The sequence below is a fragment of the Lepisosteus platostomus genome, chromosome 12 (assembly GCF_059453375.1).
Source record: "Lepisosteus platostomus isolate fLepPlt1 chromosome 12, fLepPlt1.hap1, whole genome shotgun sequence".
Taxonomy (NCBI): domain Eukaryota; kingdom Metazoa; phylum Chordata; class Actinopteri; order Semionotiformes; family Lepisosteidae; genus Lepisosteus; species Lepisosteus platostomus.
Genome location: NC_142622.1, coordinates 36,929,815 through 36,948,313, shown reverse-complemented (window position 1 = coordinate 36,948,313; position 18,499 = coordinate 36,929,815). Strand labels below are relative to the sequence as shown.

The 18,499-nt window shown below is 35.4% G+C and overlaps 2 protein-coding genes across 2 annotated transcripts in view; both read right to left on the bottom strand.

The window, feature by feature from the left end:
* Positions 1-1,268: 1,268 nt before the first annotated feature.
* On the bottom strand, positions 1,269-3,337 carry LOC148651494 (uncharacterized). Its single transcript, XM_088601844.1, has one exon. It carries the CDS (start codon positions 3,191-3,193, stop codon positions 2,396-2,398), a length of 798 nt encoding a protein of 265 aa, XP_088457970.1. The 5' UTR covers positions 3,194-3,337; the 3' UTR covers positions 1,269-2,395.
* A 5,785-nt stretch (positions 3,338-9,122) lies between these two features.
* col22a1 (collagen, type XXII, alpha 1) overlaps positions 9,123-18,499 on the bottom strand; it is a 90,996-nt gene continuing 81,619 nt past the window's right edge. The window contains exons 54-65 of the mRNA XM_088601840.1: positions 18,098-18,142; positions 16,913-16,966; positions 16,625-16,678; positions 15,342-15,395; positions 14,673-14,744; positions 13,576-13,611; positions 13,452-13,496; positions 12,612-12,791; positions 11,507-11,573; positions 10,717-10,899; positions 10,097-10,174; positions 9,123-9,846 (exon numbers count right to left, since the gene is read on the bottom strand). Coding sequence (XP_088457966.1) covers positions 9,659-9,846; positions 10,097-10,174; positions 10,717-10,899; positions 11,507-11,573; positions 12,612-12,791; positions 13,452-13,496; positions 13,576-13,611; positions 14,673-14,744; positions 15,342-15,395; positions 16,625-16,678; positions 16,913-16,966; positions 18,098-18,142 — 1,056 coding nt within the window. The 3' untranslated portion in view covers positions 9,123-9,658. The remainder of the gene's footprint in view (positions 9,847-10,096; positions 10,175-10,716; positions 10,900-11,506; positions 11,574-12,611; positions 12,792-13,451; positions 13,497-13,575; positions 13,612-14,672; positions 14,745-15,341; positions 15,396-16,624; positions 16,679-16,912; positions 16,967-18,097; positions 18,143-18,499) is intronic.

Genomic DNA, 18,499 nt, shown 5'->3' with positions numbered 1-18,499 from the left:
CACAAAATCAATTTTTGTTTCAATACAAAGTGTAACATCTGATGCAACATCACTCGGTCAACACTATCCCCCACTATCAAGCATGGCGATTACAGCATTATGTTATAATTCTGCTTCTCATTAGCAGAGACTGGGAAGCTTGTTAAGACTGATGGGGACATAGATGGACTGCTGAAAAACTTTTTCAAACCCAATACATGGACACAAATTCACTTTTCATCAAGACAATATAACCCAAAGACCACAGCTTCAATTGGGGTGGCTTAAGAATAAGAAAGTTAATGTCCTTGAGCGACCCAATCAAAGTTCTGACTTTAATTCTTTTATAGAAAGACTTGAAAAGTGATGTCCATGAGTAGATCTCCAAGCAATTGTAGAGAACTTTTGCAATAAATTGCAGTAAGTCAGAGCATGAATTTGGTAGAGACTCAAAAACACAGTACCACCTTTTTCAAGTCTGTCTGGTAAGAGATGCCTGCTTTTTCTGCCCTCCTTTTGCTCACTCCAGGATTAGCGCTCTAAGTATAGCCTCCCACACTTAAATTGTTTAAATACATCTAATCATCGATCTTTCTCTCCTTTTCATAACTTCTCTGCCCCCAGCATTAAGAAGTTTACACTCTAGTTCTGACTTTCCTGTGTGCATGGAAGCTACAGTATTGACCTTGTTACACCTACTCAGAACAGCAGGACATAATGCTTAGAATGTGGAACTACGCATTGATAATGCACTTAAATGTATGCCTATCATTCCTAGACTTCAAGCACCTCATAGAGAGCACCAGGAAGATAAATATTACTTCATAATCCACTTGTTTTCAAATGCTGCAGCAACCCAAAAACGTTCTCATACAGTATGTGCAGAGCCACTCTGCTGCATCTTCCTTCATTTCCAAGTTCCACTCCATGTTCCTTGGATGATCTTTCATTTTTCCACTGCTAGAGCTCTTTTAAGATCGACTGGGTGTTCAAATGGCTTAGTTATCTTCAGCATGGAGAAAACAATTGTCTTCCTTGAGTCTTTAGTGATCATCCTCCATTTTACCTCTTGGGTATTTTAAGAGAATTTTCACCTATTATTTTTGCTCTTATTCTTTGTGAGCTACAGTACAAAACGTCCTCATTAAAACTGCTCTGTGCACATAATCTCTCAGAGTCAACTATCTTCTCAACTTGTTACCACTATGTTAACCTGAATGCCAATGCACAGTGATTCTAGGAAATAAGGAAATTGGTCATTGTTACCTAGTCCTCTGAATCACTTAGAATTCATCTATAATGCTTTGGGAGCTGCACCCTATTATCATCGCCAATATTCATTCTTTAGGGATTCCAATAATCTGCCCTGGCCAATAGTTCTCTATTCAGTTATAGTATATATCTATAATACACATTAAACAGAGGCACTAATTATCTGTATGATCATGGGAGTTGGGCGAACTCTAATTTTGCCCATTTCTACACTCCTACACATAAATATATCGCCTTCTGAGCATCCTCTTTGAGCATTTATTTTTCACCCCCTCTTCTCCCTTGCAGCAGCTTCCTGGCTCAAACTTCATGATGAGAGTTGGCAGCCTTGTCAGACTCATCTCCACGGGCAGGCTGCCATTCCCTCAGCCAAGAGAGATATGCGAAATAAGCGTTTAATATGTTTCTTCTCTGTATCTCATGAATTAGGATTTGACCCACAACTGAAATAACGATTGGTAACATTATATTTTACATCTCTACTTAACTTCTAACAGTAACAAATTCATTTACTTAAAGAGGTTTAATATGTTTGTTTGTTTATGGTATTTATTTATTGCCTTAAAATAATCATTGTAATAGTACAAAAAAAAGCATTTAGCTATTCTCACAAAATGAACATTTGCATTTTGTAATACTATATGATTAATGGGAATTGTATATCGTCAGCATATTATGACTGAAGTCTGCACAATTGAAAAAGAACAGCATTTCTGTAATAAAGTATACTAATTATTATCTCTATTGCCCCAAGTTGCAAAGTAAAGTTCTGAAGTCTGCATTACAAAGTAAAGATTAAGTCTGCATAGACTTAATCTAATTGATATGCATAGCTACAAATAACATTGATGGCATTCAAAACTTTACCTAAAGACTTAATTAAACCATTTATTCTATTTCCTTTCTTCTTCTGAAAAAGAACGGCACTTCTGTATTAGAACATGTTAATCATTATCTCTATTGCCCCAAGTTGCAAAGTTCTGAAGTCTGCATTACAAAGTAAAGACTGAAGGCTGCATAATTGATATACATAGCTATAAATAACAGTGACGGCATTCAAGTTTTACTTTAAGTCTTTGCTTAAATATTTTATTATATTTCCTTTTTTCTTCTGAAAATGAACAACATTTCTGTTTAAAATATACTAATCATTCTCTCTATTGCCCCAAGTTGCAAAGTAAAGTTCTATTTGTTTTGGGCCTCCTCTGCAGGTCTCCATGGGTGGCCTTTCAAGTGGGTTGTCTTCAAAGTTTGAGGAACACTGATTATTCCCCCAATCCAAGTTCACTAGTTTTCCAAATCCTTCAGGTAGTGCTCTCAACCTGTTTTTTCCCAACCACAAGGTCCGAAGACTCCTCAGATTACAGAAGCTGTCAGGTAATCTTTCCAATCTGTTGAAGAAGAGGAGGAGCGTTTTGAGCTGTGTAAGGTTTTGAATTCTATCAGACATCACCTTAACCTTGTTATCTGAGATGTCCAAGAATGTGAGTTTCCTCAGAAGGCAAATCTGCACTGGGAAATCTTGAAACAAGTTATTTGCAAGATGCAGACTAGTAAGCTTTTGTAACTTCCCAATTTCTTCTGGTAGGAAAGTCAGATTGTTATTGCTGAGAGTCAGTCTCTCCAGATTTCCAAGTGTGCCAATCTCAGAAGGAATGCTTTTAAGCTCGTTGGTATCTAAGCACAGAACAGACAAATTCCTCAGCTGTCCAATTTCTTTGGGAACCAAATCCAACCTATAAGTCAAGCAGCTTTCTCTCTCTGGGCTCATGTCTAAGATCTGCAGTTCCTCCAAGTCAAAAATCTCAGTTGGAACAGAAACAAGCTCTTTCCCCTGTAGTTTCAATCTTGTACTTCCTTTTTCAGGGTCATGGTCCAATCTATATTTCCAAGACTTTCTCCCTTTTGAAATGACAGAAAGAAGAGATTGAGAAGATTCCATCCTACTTCATTGCATGTTATCTCATGTCATTAAAATAGCAAGAAAGATACTTCGCACAACCAAATACATCCATCATGACTGTGTTCAGAAAACCCTACGAAATAAATCTCCTCAGATCTCTCTCCTTCAGAAAGAAAAAGTTGACTGAAGGTCTTCTGGTAAGTGTTGAGGCATTTCTAGGTTGCCTAGATACCAAACGTAACAACAATTGCTCACGGTGATTTTATTTGCTTGGTAAACATTAACTGTGGTAAACCTAACTAATCAAAACTTTGGTTAAGATCATCTTACTGATGCATACATTGCATTGAGATATCTGCTAATAAAATGCAGTTTTTTAAAAGAACACTTTAAACATAATGTAACAGATGTAACAGATTCCAAGCTAGAACATGGCTGAAATTTAACAGTACATGTGTTACAAATAACTACACTAAGCTAAAAAAGAAAGTAGTAAATTAAATACATATTTTCAAAATTAAGTGATGGAAAATATTGTATCCTCCATTCCAATTTATTTACTTTCATATAACCACTAGTGATAGTCAAGTAAATTACTATAGTTAGCCAACTGCTAAAGCCAGATGGTGTCTTCAGTTAGAAATTTCAAGTAGACAGAAAAGACCCCTTATTTTAACAAATTTTATCTGAGCATTATTACACATTACACATCTTCATAGAAGGCCTCACTAGGGAATGGGCCTAATTTTACAATCCAATATGGTTGAAAGCAACAATTATTTTTAGTTTAAAAACACTATACAGTATATTTTATTGGAATATCAAATAATATTTGAATGTATTCTTCAACCGTTTAAATCTTATTTAATATATTGATATTTTTAAAGAAACAATTATTTCCTATTGTTAAAAGTTCTGTCAGCAATTCAACTGCTTCTGCCTACAAATGACCATGAGGAAAAAAGATCGGGTTTTTAATTATTTTTTTGTTTACTTTTTGCCGTTGTTACTGCTGTTTGTTATCCTGAATCATTTGACTTGATTTCTATTAATGCATGCCCACCATACCTTCATACTCTTCCAATATTACAATTAAGTTTATAATTACATAACTGGTTGGATTAACTGCATAATTGTAATATGTCTCTCTATGATATATCATTGTTGAAAGGTTCTATACCAGAAGCGCTCTGGGAATAAGATAAATGAATGGGCAGAGAGATTACTGAAGCTAATTGAGAACTGAAGTTGTAATAGGATGAAATCTTTATTCAGCTTTTCATCTAGACTTAAGTTCTGTGTTTATGATTTCTACTTTGTGTATAAATTTAAATTAGTACTGCAAGTCCCTGCTATAAAAAGTGATTGTAACAGTGGTTTGAAGTAGCCAAGGCTGTATCAATACTGTGAAAAATATTGTAGCATTCTTTAGAACAACATGTACTCTGATTTTTTTTCTTGAAAAACTAAACAATCCTGGCAAATAAGCATATTTACAAATAATACAAGAGCAAGAGTTCTAAATTGGTTCTATAAAATGAACGTCTTCTAAACTTTATTACAGTTTATACCCTTTCAACACTTTTAAATATTACAGAAGAACAATTTGGAAGAGATTAGCACCATTCCGTTATTATGAACAAGTAAGGCTTCCCACATAAACAGTAAATCTTAAAATACTTTGAAAACAACATATATTCCATATTTTAATTTTTCAAGCACCCATAGTTAAAACAGGAGTAATAATTTACAATGTTTTGCCAAAGCTGAAAATGCTATGAAGACAATGCAGGGGAAATTACACATTGGCAAAATGCAGCAGAGCAGGCAAAGAAATAAAGCAACAAAAAAAAACAAAACAAATAGCACCCCCTTTTATTAAACTTGAAAAAGTGCTTCCCAGTATCATGAATTCTATAAAAGTCACAATAGTGTTATATTTAAAGTTATGTTTTGTTTTGAATATAGGATTAATTTCTGAGCTATATTTTGTTTTTCTAGAAAAATATACAGTACACTGCTCTTGGGTTTTCCTACTTTATGCAAAAATGCAAATTGTAAACTGAATGTCTTTTGACACATAGGCTTGTTGTCTTCAGATAGTGATTAATCCTAATAGTTCTGTATCAGTGAGTGTAAACATAGCCTTTCAGCTTTATATTTACTTAGGAAGGTACAAATGATGTTAAAGGCAAGGAATACCGGATCAATAAATCAATCAACTTGATTGGAAGATCTGATGGATTAGCTACTACACTTCTTCATGTTGTCTGCCCATTAATGTCATTTACCTTCATTTGTTTGAAGACTCTTATCTCAAATAAATGTGAATTAAAGACAAATATCATATTTGGTTTTACCAAAGCTCTATTAAGGCAAACATCCTATCAGGCAAAAAATACAAGAAAAGACTAGTGGACGTTTTGAGTAATTATTGATATTCATAGAAAAGGTTAAAACATTATAGCTTTTTATGAAGCATAAAAACTTAATATAGTCAAAAGGAGCATGTAAAACATTTTCCAAAATAACCACAGTATGTAACCAAATGAAAGACTTTGATGCTTAAAATGTTTATGAAGAAAGTGGAATACCAATATTCAGTTTACATAATGTTTATGTTCCTAAATTAATATAATTTATGACCTTCAGATGCATTATGGTCCTCTTCTTTTTATGCTCACCTACTAAGATTTCCTGTTGGTTGTAAAATTCTGTATTTATATTCAATATTAAGCGGATTTAAACTTGCACAGTAAAGAGATTAAATGAAGCAATCGTTTCACTAACAACCAATGCACCACGAGTGCCGCCTGTCGGTCATTTTGAACAGCCAATCATGTACTGCGGTATAACGCGCTGAACTGCAGATAATTCTGTGCAGTACAGGGTTGTACCGTGCATTTTGAATGGCTGCATCTGTATATATTTTAACTACTGATTGTGAAGATTTTTGCGTAGTAAAATTGAATACTAGATTGTTTTCTTTTATATGTTGTAGCCCATGGCAATAAACAGTTAAAAAGCTGTTTTCGAGGGAAGGCCTGGACAAAATCTTTTAAGTGATCTGAAGTGCTTTTCTGGACATCATTCAGTTAATCAATTTAGCCTTTTTACTATACAGAATTTTCAAGAATAAGTATACATTTCATTTATTGGTGACAGTGTAAATCAGTGTATATCTGGCATATACTGTACATAAATATTCCTTTAAAATATATTCATTCATTATTTGTATACAAGCACCAGAAAAATTGGATTACTGTATGTCCATGCTTAGAATATTGTGTATAATTTTGATATCCACCATACAGTATATAAGACTTTTCTGCTCTGTGGTCAGTGGAAAGAAAAACAACCAGATCCATTCTAAGATTCAAAGAAATGTTCTACACTTATTAAACAAAGAAGACTACGAGGGGATCTGATTCAATTATTCACAATTCTCAAAAACATTGATAAAGTCCACCCCATGAATATGTTCAAAAGCAACAGTAAACCTCAACCCAGAGGAGACTAGTGGAAACTACAGTGAACTGCAGTCAATACTGAGATCAGGAGGCACTTTATACTAAAAACTGTGGGAAGCTGTTACACATGACCCTGCCATGTCATTGAACCTGAAAGTTTAGCTTCTTTCAAGAAATGGTTGGATGGGATCTTTCCATCAATCAGTTACTAAAAGCCAAAGGAGTTAGATGGGCCAAACAACCTCCTCTTATTTCTAAACTTTCTTATTATCTTACTCACAGCATGCAGTGTCTATCCTCTAGTTGACATGAAGACTGTCAGAACACTACACTGGAGCAGTGACAATGCCGTCTGAAGGTAATACAGGATTACATTGGAATACAAGAAATTGTAATACATTGACTTTAAATACACACAGAAAATATTGTACTTTGATTTGGAAAAGCTAGAACAGCTTCTCTCGTGGTGCTAAAGATCTTATGTGAATCATTATAGATTTTTTTCTGGGCTCAGAGATTATCCAACTTTTTTGTATCATTTAATTAGACCTCCCGGGATTTATTTGACATTCTTTTCAGAAAAGTCTTACTTGAGAACTCTGTAAACCTAAACATTATAACCAAGCATACACTTGTGGAAGTGTAATGATTCAAATTACTCTAAAAATATTTTCTAAAATATCCTGAAACTCCTGAAGCCAGTGACACATTTCACTGATCTATACCACCAGAGAAGGTGAACAAAGCAGGCAGAGCAAAGCAAAAGTAATTTGCTGAAGTATAGACCGTCAAACTGCTGTTTTAACATGCACCAAAATCTACTAGGAGCAGACACAGGGTGTTGCCCAAAGTAAAACATTCTCTCTTGTTTCTCACATTTCAATAAGGTGTCACATTAGGCATTTATTTCACCAAGAAAGTAATATACTGTATACACTTTATCACTAAAATGTTTCTCCATTTGAAAAAAAAAAAACTTTAAATCCTTTATGAAGCACTTTATGAAATGGGATTTAAATATGTTTTTGAGTATTAAACACCTACTTAAGCATACCATCAGGTGCTTCCGTATGAACTATTCTTTAGTATTAATCTAACATAATCATTTTTCTTTCCTCCAGCAACTTATTAAATCATTCACTGGTAAGAAAATGTCTGTGTGCTTAACAATCAAACTATGCAAAAATAAAATATTAAATATATGAATTATATCAACTAAATTTGATTGTTTACTTACAGTTAATGGACAAAAGGTTTGTAACATACAGTATGTAGCAATACTTGGTAACAGAATTTAATAATGGACAGTGTGTATACCTTGACAACACTACTGTAAATGTTGGTTCAAGGCTGAGTAATAGATCAATAATGGAATATAATTCTTTAACTAATTTAGTGATCAACTGATACATCTTTCAAAAAAGTATTCTTATGAAACCACTAATAATTCAAAATGGGCTTTAACATGATTTTATTTGATTTATTTATTTTATTTATTTTGTCAATGTGAATGGGGATAAATCATTTCATTACACTTCTGATATAGTACATATCAGTGCCAGTTTCTCTAAAAGTTTTTTGAACTTCTTTCCCCTATCTGGGGGATGTCAAGTGCTCTTTCTTCAGTATGACAGCTAATATTTCCAAACAGTGCCTTAAAATTAAAAAGGAAATTTGTATAATCTGTACTTTACTATTTTCTTTCTAGGTTGCTGCATGTCCTATCTGTTTTTATTTGCATTTCTGTCACTCCCTTTGCTGGAATCATTTTCCATGCTAAGTAATCGCATACAGAATCCATTTTGGATGTTGTTTTGCTACAATAATCGATACATTAGCAATACAAGAAAAAGAGAAAAGAAGAAACGCATTTGAGACACAGATAATAAGAGTAATAAGAGAATACAAGTGTGTTAGGCCAATGTAATTTAATGCCCTACCCTAAATACCTAGAGCAGCGTGAGTGTTGGTTTCCTTGCCTGATTGACTGATTTTCCAAGATTAGAATGTAGATACTGTACATGCCTTGTTCTCATTGCACAGGTGATCAGTCAATTAACCACTCAGAGAGCATCCAACATGTATAAAAGGCTATGGTGGGCTGGCGTTTGTTATTTATCTTATTTCCCCCATTGAACCAGTGTGGTCTTGTTTGTTTGTTTGTTTGTTTGTTTGTTTGTTTTGTTTTTTTATTTTTAGGACTTCTACATATACAGTACTGTATCCACTTGAAGTTAACTTTTTTTTCCCCAAGGATGTGCATCCACTATGAAATTAAAAAAAGAATACTATTCATATAAATATCTCTCAATTTACCATGCAAGACTAACCAGGCTGTAGCTTTTTTAAATGACTGATAATCATAATTGCTTTGCCACAAAAGACTTCAATATGGCCCACATATGTCTCATGTGACACAGTCACATGACATGAGTCCTGTGAATTTTTCCTTTCCTTTTCCTTAATGCTTTATGATAAGAACTTTGAGGTGGGATCTTAAATCTTAAATGTTCTTAACAGAAATAAATCAGAATGTAAGGTCATTTTAAGGTAAAACAAAAAGGAAAAAAGCCACAAGTTATATTCATTCACAAACCTAAATAAAAATTACAGATAAGTCTACATATATAAAAAAAAATATTCGATCAGCAATTATCCCAGAGCCAAAGCAATTTCTCCATCATCAAAGAAGAAATACATAATCCCACTGGGACAATTTTAACCCACTCAGAAATGCTCACATTTGAATCCAAAGCCAACACTATCCCCGGATGAGAACCAGCAGATAATTTCAAACAGTCATGGCATGGTTTTGAGACCACAGGAGTTGCTCTTTTATGACATTGCCTTTTTACACGTCTTTTTTTATATCATTTTAATAATAATCCCTGACAATGAAGATAAATATCTGACACAAAAAAAAAATATCTGACCGGCAGCAGTCTTGGCTTGTAAACCCCAGAACTGAGTTTATTAAAAAATGAGTTCATTGAATTTCCAAGTTCATAAGAATACTATTCTCCACAGTTGTGTTTTAAGGGCCTTTGACATTGGCAGGCCTGGCAGCCAGACTTGCATAGTAAGCGCACTGAGAGGGGTCACACTGTCCATTGGGTCCTGGTGGGCCTGGGGGACCATGTGTCCCAGGGTTCCCTGGTTCTCCCTGGGGCCCTGGTGTCCCAGGCAATCCATCTTTTGCATAACCTGGGGCTCCTGGTGCACCTGCGGATTTGAAAAAAGAAAAATGAATATGAATGACTTGTCTTTATGTAACTAAGAGACTCATCTAGTGAGGCTTGCAGAAGGAGCCATCTGTAGCTTTGTCTGCCAGCACTAATTGCAAAGTGTTTGTGTTCATAATTGACTCGGTTTCAGAAAGATAAACCCCCTTTCATGGTGATATTACACAGTAATCATATTTTAAAACGTTCTGTAAAGAATTAAAACAACACCAGGAAATCCAGGGAGATACCTGCTGGACCAGGAGGACCAATCTCTCCTCTCTGCCCGATGCCAGTTTCACCTCTTTCACCTTTTGCTCCTCTTTCGCCTGAAGAGAGATTAGCCTTAGGTTAGCCAAATGCTACAGTAGTACAAAAAAATCAGTAAAAACTGTTAACAAAAGATGTGGAAATATCTTCAGTTCTTGTTTTATACTTCATCCTGTTATACTTGAGCTCCTTAAATAATAAAGCAATTAATGTGCTTTCAGGTTTTTGTAATGATGACAAAGAAGAATGGTCTACTCCTATTCCACAACATTATACCTTTTGAATTGTATTTGTGTTATATTCCGTTTATTGTTTTTTGTGCAATGTAAATGCCTGTTGTCTATTTTGCAACTAAATAGCCTTGCTAATTACATTTGTATGGTCACAGAATTTATCCATAATATTTTATATCTAAGGTTGCCTTAAAACACCAGACAGATATATTAACAGTAATAACAATGTAATATTTATGAAAGATTTTTTTTTCTGAGGAAAATGTTAAACATTCCATCCCTAATGTAGAAAATAATAAGACCACATTAGTAACTGTTGCAGCCCTGTCCATCAGAGTATCTCAGTCAGACTAAATGAAACTGCATACCTTTAGGACCAATTGGTCCCCGCGGTCCTTCTGCTCCATTCTGTCCCGGGCTGCCAGGCTCTCCAGGTGGACCAGATCGCCCAGGAAGCCCGTCTTTGCCTGGAGGCCCAGGTGGTCCTGGGCGGCCAGGACTGGACTTCACATGGGCTGGCTGTATCTGAGCCATGAGGTATGCCATTTTGGCTGCAAATGCCGACCACATAGTCCATAAATAATTCCTCTAATTCGTTTCTTAGTTAAACTTATATGCTGTGTGCTTTCATTCTTAATGTCTTTTATAGTTAATTACAACACATTCACTTCATTAAAGGTACCGTTTACTGTATAATACCTCAGAGCCTGATTTAAATCATGCAGTTAAAAAAGTAGACTGTCTTAGTAATTGAGAGCCTGGTGGATACAAAAACCCAGAAGATACTAGGATCTCCAGGAACTAAGTCTGAGACCCAAGAGCTAGGCATTTTGTATTTTTAGATATGTCAAGAACAGAGTGGCTAGAGATCGGTCTTGAGTAGATTAATTAAATCGTTTTTCCACTTTGCAGGCTTATACAGTAAGTATTGGTAGCCCATTAATATATTTCAGTTTTACAGTGTCCTTCTCTGCTTTTACATTACGGTACACCACAGGTCCAGAATCACTTACAATAATTACTTGGGTTATTTTCTAGCTAATTTGGAGGCAATACACATTATTATTGTAATAATCTTGAAAATTAAATGAAGTAAACTGTCACTACAGAAACAAACACCATCATGTTAACCATTCACCTGCAGTTTCTTATTCTTACCATCTAACTGTTTAGCTAATTCCTCTTGGATCATTCTTCGCATTTCTTCCAGTGACGTTGACTCTCCCTGTAATTTAAAATCACTAGATTAATCATTTTGGAATCTTCTAAAACACCTTGCTTTCTACTCTTTATATTACTTTAACAGTGATGCTTCAGTAGTCTAGTGCCATTTCTTGTACAAAAGTGCTCCATCCATTTTTGTTTTCACTTGGCAAAAGAAAGCAAACAGTGTAGACTAGATGGAGATGAACTAGACAGTATTTAACCTAGTGGCAGAATCCCTGTACAGACATATATATCATAATAGACCTTCAGTATAAAGTTTATGTTTCAAGAGTTTGAAACCCATATTTTATTATGAATAGTTTAATGGAAAAATATACTTCGTGAATGATAACAGGTTAAGGTTATTCTAGGTGGAACTGCAGCAGTGTAAACATTGTCTTGTGACGACTATTCTGTGATCCATGATGCAATGAGCATCCATGTACAAGCATATAAACACACCTAACTAAATACACAGATTGTCAACTTGTTACCTCTTTATACATTGAGCACAAATTCTGAGCGAATTTCTTACTGACTTAAAGGAATCCTTTCCATTTGTTACGTAGTGTTGGAAATCAGCTCATTGTTTTGAGACACTGCTCCAAACTGCTCTAGAGAGAGAGATGATCTCCCACTGCCAGCAGGGAGAAATAGAGACAGAGGTGCACTTCCTACTGCACTATGACACATATTCTGGGATTAGAGAAACATTCTTCCCTAAATTCAGAAATCTAATCCCAGAGTTCCCACACCTGTCAGAATCACAATGGGTCCCCAATCCTACTGGGAGAGGGAGAAGGGAACTCAGGTAAACTGGCAGTCCAATATGTGCCTGAGGAACAGAAAGCCCGTCTCCATATGTTTACAGTATATGTAAATATTTTATGATATGTCTGTAATACTGTATGTCTGTTGATTTTATTTTATTTTTTTCATGTTATTTTTAAATTTAATTTAATTTTATTTGCTTTGGCAACACTGATTGTACTCATCGGTCATGCCAATTAAGCATCTTGAATGGAACTGAAATTGAAGTGATTGATAAGGTACTTACCCGGGGCCCGGGGAAGCCTGGCTGTCCGGGTGCCCCCTGGGGCCCTGCTGGCCCTCTTTCCCCCTGAGGTCCTGTCATGCCCATCATGCCTGTGTGTCCTTTCCTTCCTGGCGGTCCGGGCTCTCCCGGGAGACCATTGTCCCCTGGGGGCCCTTTATCTCCCTTGATGCCAGAGTCCCCCTGTACCACACCACAGTCAAAGTTTTCCATTAATAAAATAAGACTGTACAACCATAACATGTCTGTGATTCTAAGCAGCGATACAAATCATTTCCCCTTTCAGAAGATGCACAGTAGCTGGATGATATTTTCATGTTAGTTAAAATGTTTTAGTTTCAGTGTCTGCTGCTTTAAAAATGTTCTCAGTTTACAAACTCTTAGTATGTTAATTTGAATAAGACTACTAAATAATCAGTTACCAGTTCAGGAAACCAAATCAGGAAACCTGACTTGTAATGTTTACAATGAGACTAAAATAAATGGCTTTGAAAAGGTTCACTTAGAGAAAAATCACAGTTGTGATGCTCAGATTTGTTTATGGGCACAGTACTCATACATTTTCCGCATCATTCGCCACTAACTAGTGACAACCAAAAAAATGAAACCCCCAAAACATTCTCCAATATTTAGTTTACATGTAATATTTAGTAAAACAAATACTCGTTTAGTACTGTATTTGTAGCATTTTCCTTAATGAATGTAATTGTTTTCATTTTGGAGTTCAACTCTCTGGATGGGAGTGGACACATCCCCCCTACTTACAGTACATTCACTTTTTCAGGAATGCATCTGCTGTGTAAATTGAGAACTAACTGTATTTACAATATCTGTTCCACTTACCCTTTCTCCTTTAGACCCACGGTCTCCCATCTTGCCTGGAATGCCCTGAAAAATAGTTTTATTCGTGTCTGATAAAGTCCCCAAGAAATAAATGAATAATTCATCCACAATAAGTAATACTTACATCCTTTCCTTGAAGGCCTGGTTCACCTGGTGGTCCCTACATAGACAAAAAAAAGTATTTTTTCCCTTGTTATTTGTTCCCTTTTATTTTTGTGGGCAGACATAATTCAAAATTCCTATAGCTTTCAACTGTCAAGAAATGTGAGAATGCACGTGTTTTATAATACTATTTATGACATGATTGCTTGTGCTAATAGCAAAAAAAGGAATATCTGTACACTCTAAATCATACAGTATATTTCTTTTTTTAAATAAGTCCACATTTTCAGAGTTCAAAACTTTACCAGTAACCGATTATTTTTGCAACTGATTTTATTTACTTCTCTGTTGTTACAAACAACCTCAATAAATGGGTTACATCGTACAGCCATTGATGTACTCTTTAAACTTTGAAGGGCTGACAAATTAAAACATTTGGTATGTTTCCATTCTTACTATATACAGTAGCAAGCACAACAGTTTATTTGCCGTCATATTTAATTTAAGAGATGTTGGTGGGCTGTTGCCCCAGGCTGTTGTCTCAAAGGTTAAACTTGATGGGGGAGGGGAAGCACTTTCAAGAATAACTTAGTGAACATGCAATTTTTACAGGAGGTATCACAGGAAATTTGTCATATGAGATTTAATCTGTTAACACTGAGGGTAACCCTGGCTCCTTTCTCACCAAAGAGGCGATTTCACATTCCCAATAACCATGACTCCAACAATAGAGACAATATGGAACCATCCTCCTTACCACAATACTGTTAAAGCACACAATCATGACTTCTGCTTTTATACATATTGAAATAGTTTCCAAGTTGTTGCTTCTATAAGTGATTATGATATTTCCTGATTAAGCTAGTGCATTTAACTGGAGATCTGCAACGCCCGTGATTGGTTTCACTATTTAAACTATTATTAGAAGAGGGTTTATCCAAACTGGAGGTTGCATTTAGGACTTTAGGATTTTTTTTCAGGACACTGAGACAACTCTTGGAAAATCAGGACAAGCTCCAAGCAGCTAGGACATGGAGTCAGCTAGGACATGGAGTTATTGAAATCTTAATAACATGAAAAAGAATGTTTAAGTTACAAATAAAATAAATATCTACTTACTGGAGGCCCTCGTGGGCCTGCAAAGCCGGGCAGTCCAGGGCTTCCACTATCTCCTTTATGACCCTGGGGTCCCTGAATTACAATTAAAGGAAAAATATGATTTTGTGGCAGGTGAGTTAAAATGACACATTGATACTGATAACTCTATGGAAGGATTGCAAGTGATTACCAGTTACTAGTAGCTATAATAAATTAAGTGCTCTTGAAAAAGATAAGTAATATAAATCTAGGGATGTAATTAAGAGAGAGAAGTTTGGAAATACATTTGTACTCTTTTCCCTCTTTGACTGAAGTTTTGTTAAGTAAACAACTTCATATTCATTAGAGAAGGAAGATATGACTGAAATATAGATGTGACTGCTGTAGCTCTATTCTGCTCCCATTAGAATTTGCGTCATTTGTGAGTAGAAATCCATAATATATCAGTCCCCTTAAAGCAATGAAAACTGTTATGCCAAAAGACTCCTTTTTTAGGAGAATTTTGAACTGTCTACAGTAGGTTTCAAGGGGGTGATGCCACTTTCTGCAACATGATTAGTGCCACTGAGCTCTGTTACTGTATATAGATATAGCAGATAACAAGTCTCTTGGTCATGCTGCATCTTTCTAAGATTAAACACTCAGAAAAAAAAGTAATACTCCATAGGTTATTTTAAATCTCCCACTTACCGGATTTCCTATGGGTCCTGCTTTTCCTTGTGTTCCAGGTGGGCCACTTTTACCCTAATTAAAAACATCCAAATCTCTTTGTTAAAATTACAATAAAATTCCAACTAATTTTTAACAATAGTTGCATAGTATTATTAAAGAAATAATCATAAAGAAACAAAAAACATGTTTGGTATTTATCCACGGGTGTGTGGAGTCTGTATGTTCTCCCCATGATCTTTTTGGTTTCCTCCAGATGATTTGGTTTTCTCCAACATATAGTATAAACTCAAATGCATGTACGGATGGTCCAAATGCATACTGTAGTTTCATAGGCTTGTGAGAAAACTGGCCCTGGTATGAATGTGCACGTCTGTGTTTGAATGTGTCCTGCAATCGGCTGGCATTCTATTCATGGTGTACCCTGCCTTCTCCCAGTTGCTTTGGTTTGGCTGTGACCCTAAATTGGGTGAAATGGTTAGAAAATGGGTGTGCTGGATGGACTTAACCAAATGCAAGCCTAAGATCAAAGGTGTCCAACACTGGTCCTGTAAAATCATGTTGTTTTCTTGCTTTCATTCATCTTTCAGGAATTAATGATTTGATTGAGGAAATACGAACATGCTTTATAGAAAACTAATAAATGACCATCCAATGTTACCTATCAAACTTATAGTACCATGGTTGTTCCAGACCAAGTTTAGAAACCCTTGTTTCAGAAGCAATCGTGCAGTGTCATCATACAGCACTAATATAAAAGCAATAATTGCACTAATGCTAATGGGAGCAATTACATCCTTTAGCTTGGTTGTGTCAAAACCTAAGATTGATTCCTCAGTACAGGGATCGACATTCTCAGGTTGGTGTTGCAAGTGGTGTTGCTTGACCAGTAGAAGCCTTTCCAAAGAATTTCCAAAAACCCTACTATGGTGACCAGGGACAGTAGGTGCCACCCTTTAAAAGACACATTAAGCTCACTTCTGAACTACTGCTATAGCACTTTTATTGAAAGAGTATGGGTTTTAACTCTAGTGTGCTGGATAGATTACTCTAATTATTTACTTGATCTGCTCGGTAGTGGGGGTGCCATGCTGCCATGTTGGCTGAAGTGAGCATCAATGTTTTTTTTTCCTATAAGTAAAGCATTTTGAGATCTTTGGGTTTAAAAACACAAAATAAGTGCTAGGGATCATCATTGAATTGTATACTGTATGTAGTGAGCAATAAGACTGGATGAGTTTCATGTAACTTTTCCATATCTTTTTGCAAAACCCAAGTTCACATTTTCTGAAAGAATATCTCACCTGTTCTCCTCTAGGCCCTCTGGGTCCCTCTGCACCTGGGCGACCAGGGTCACCCTGAAAGACAGCCGATGAGACAGTCTTGCATTTTTGTTTTGCAGGAAAATGTAACTATGAATTGATCAAGACTAAACTGACCAATAAATATGGCTTCTCAGTAGAAGGGATTGCTACAAAAAACTCAAATTCAAATCAGAATTTGCCCTAAAAAGTATAACTCTTTTGGTTTAAGTGGCAAAGCTGCCAGTGAAATTTAAAAGAAGTAGAAAAGCATCGAAGCAGGTCACTTACATCTTTTCCAGGTTTTCCTGGGGGTCCAAGGTGTCCAATTTTTCCTTCTTCACCCTTGCGAAAAGAATACATACTGTACCACTTTTTCATTTTTTCTTTCAGCTTTGAAAATGGAAATATAATATACTGTATATCTATATGGGAAATCAGATGCTTATCACAGTAATTAGAGTGTACTCAAGGAAAATGTATTCCACACATACTCATGATGGATAGTGAATATTCCATCTTTGTTCCAGCTGTACCTTAAGGAACCCTGAAATATTACAATCTCTTCAATTCTACTTTAATTATGCATTTTAAAAGAATGAAGACAAGTCATTGCCTAAGCAGTAAGTTCAATTTAAAACACTCTTGAATTGTCTTTATCTTTTTCACAAAAAGCTATCATTATATTCTGCATATATCTATGAACAATCTAATGTACAGTATATAATACACTGCAGAAAATAACTACTGCAGCAATCAAATAGGTTGTAGGGTAGCATGGATCTCATTTATACTGATAAATGCAAAAAATATAGTCATTTATTGTAAGGAAATGTTGTTTGCTCATAAGTGTGGTGGGTAAATAGAAATTCAGTTTTAAACTTTTTTGATTCAACATAACATGCAGTGTACCCTCTCCCTAACAAAACTGTGTTGGTGTAAATACTGCATTTGGTGTCAAAACCGAATTAGCATAATAAGTAATTGGAGACCTGGAGGTTAAAGCGCATATATAAATATGCATCCCGCTATTTGAAAACCAGGAAGCTTGAGATTTCCTCATATCTATTCAAAAAGCAATTTTAGAAATTCATCTGTCTTTGAGAAACAGCCAGAATTTTTTAAATCCCTAGAATTCTCAGCACATGAATAAATACATCTCTTTTCACAAAGCCTCATTTCAGGTTTCAAAATCAGCCTCATTTGAGACCTCTGCAGAGGACACTGATTAACAAACATAGCATGACTCATCTCTCCGATTAGGGCACCTGCCGATCTGTTCCTCAAAGATTCCTTAGCAGAAAGAACAAATTCTAGTAGGTGGTATGCGCATGTTCCCAAAGCCCAAGTGGAAATGGGTTTTTCTTTTTTGGCTCAAGAACATGAAATAGAAAGTACTTTTCTGATTCTTATAGTTTCTCCCAGCACTGTTAATTGTGTACAGTAATGTTAGAATGATTTAGATAAATAGCTTACTTTGGGACCAAGAGGACCAGGTTCTCCTCTGTGTCCTTTAAAACCCTGGAAAAAAAGTAATTTTTATTTTGAAGTTAGAAAATGTTTAATTTAAATTTAAATTAAAATATAATACAGTATTTAATAACTGGCATTTACTTAGGTTTCAACATAAGCTTTATTTTCTCATTGTACAGTCAGTATTTGGTTGCCAATATATTAGTGTACCATCAATCATTTCTGCAGCATACTGTATGTAGAATAAGTGAGGGCACTGAGTTTGGACATTCATGTAGTTTGGAGAAGAAAGAAACAACTATTAAAAAAGTATAAAAAGAATACTAACATTTCTCTAGAATTCAAAGAAAACACTGGGAAAATGCATCTAAAACTGAGCTTTAAGGCAACATTGTTTTGTAGGTA

Excerpts from the sequence above, each read along its gene's own strand:
- LOC148651494 (XM_088601844.1), bottom strand. The coding sequence starts at position 3,193 with ATGGAATCTTCTCAATCTCTTCTTTCTGTCATTTCAAAAGGGAGAAAG.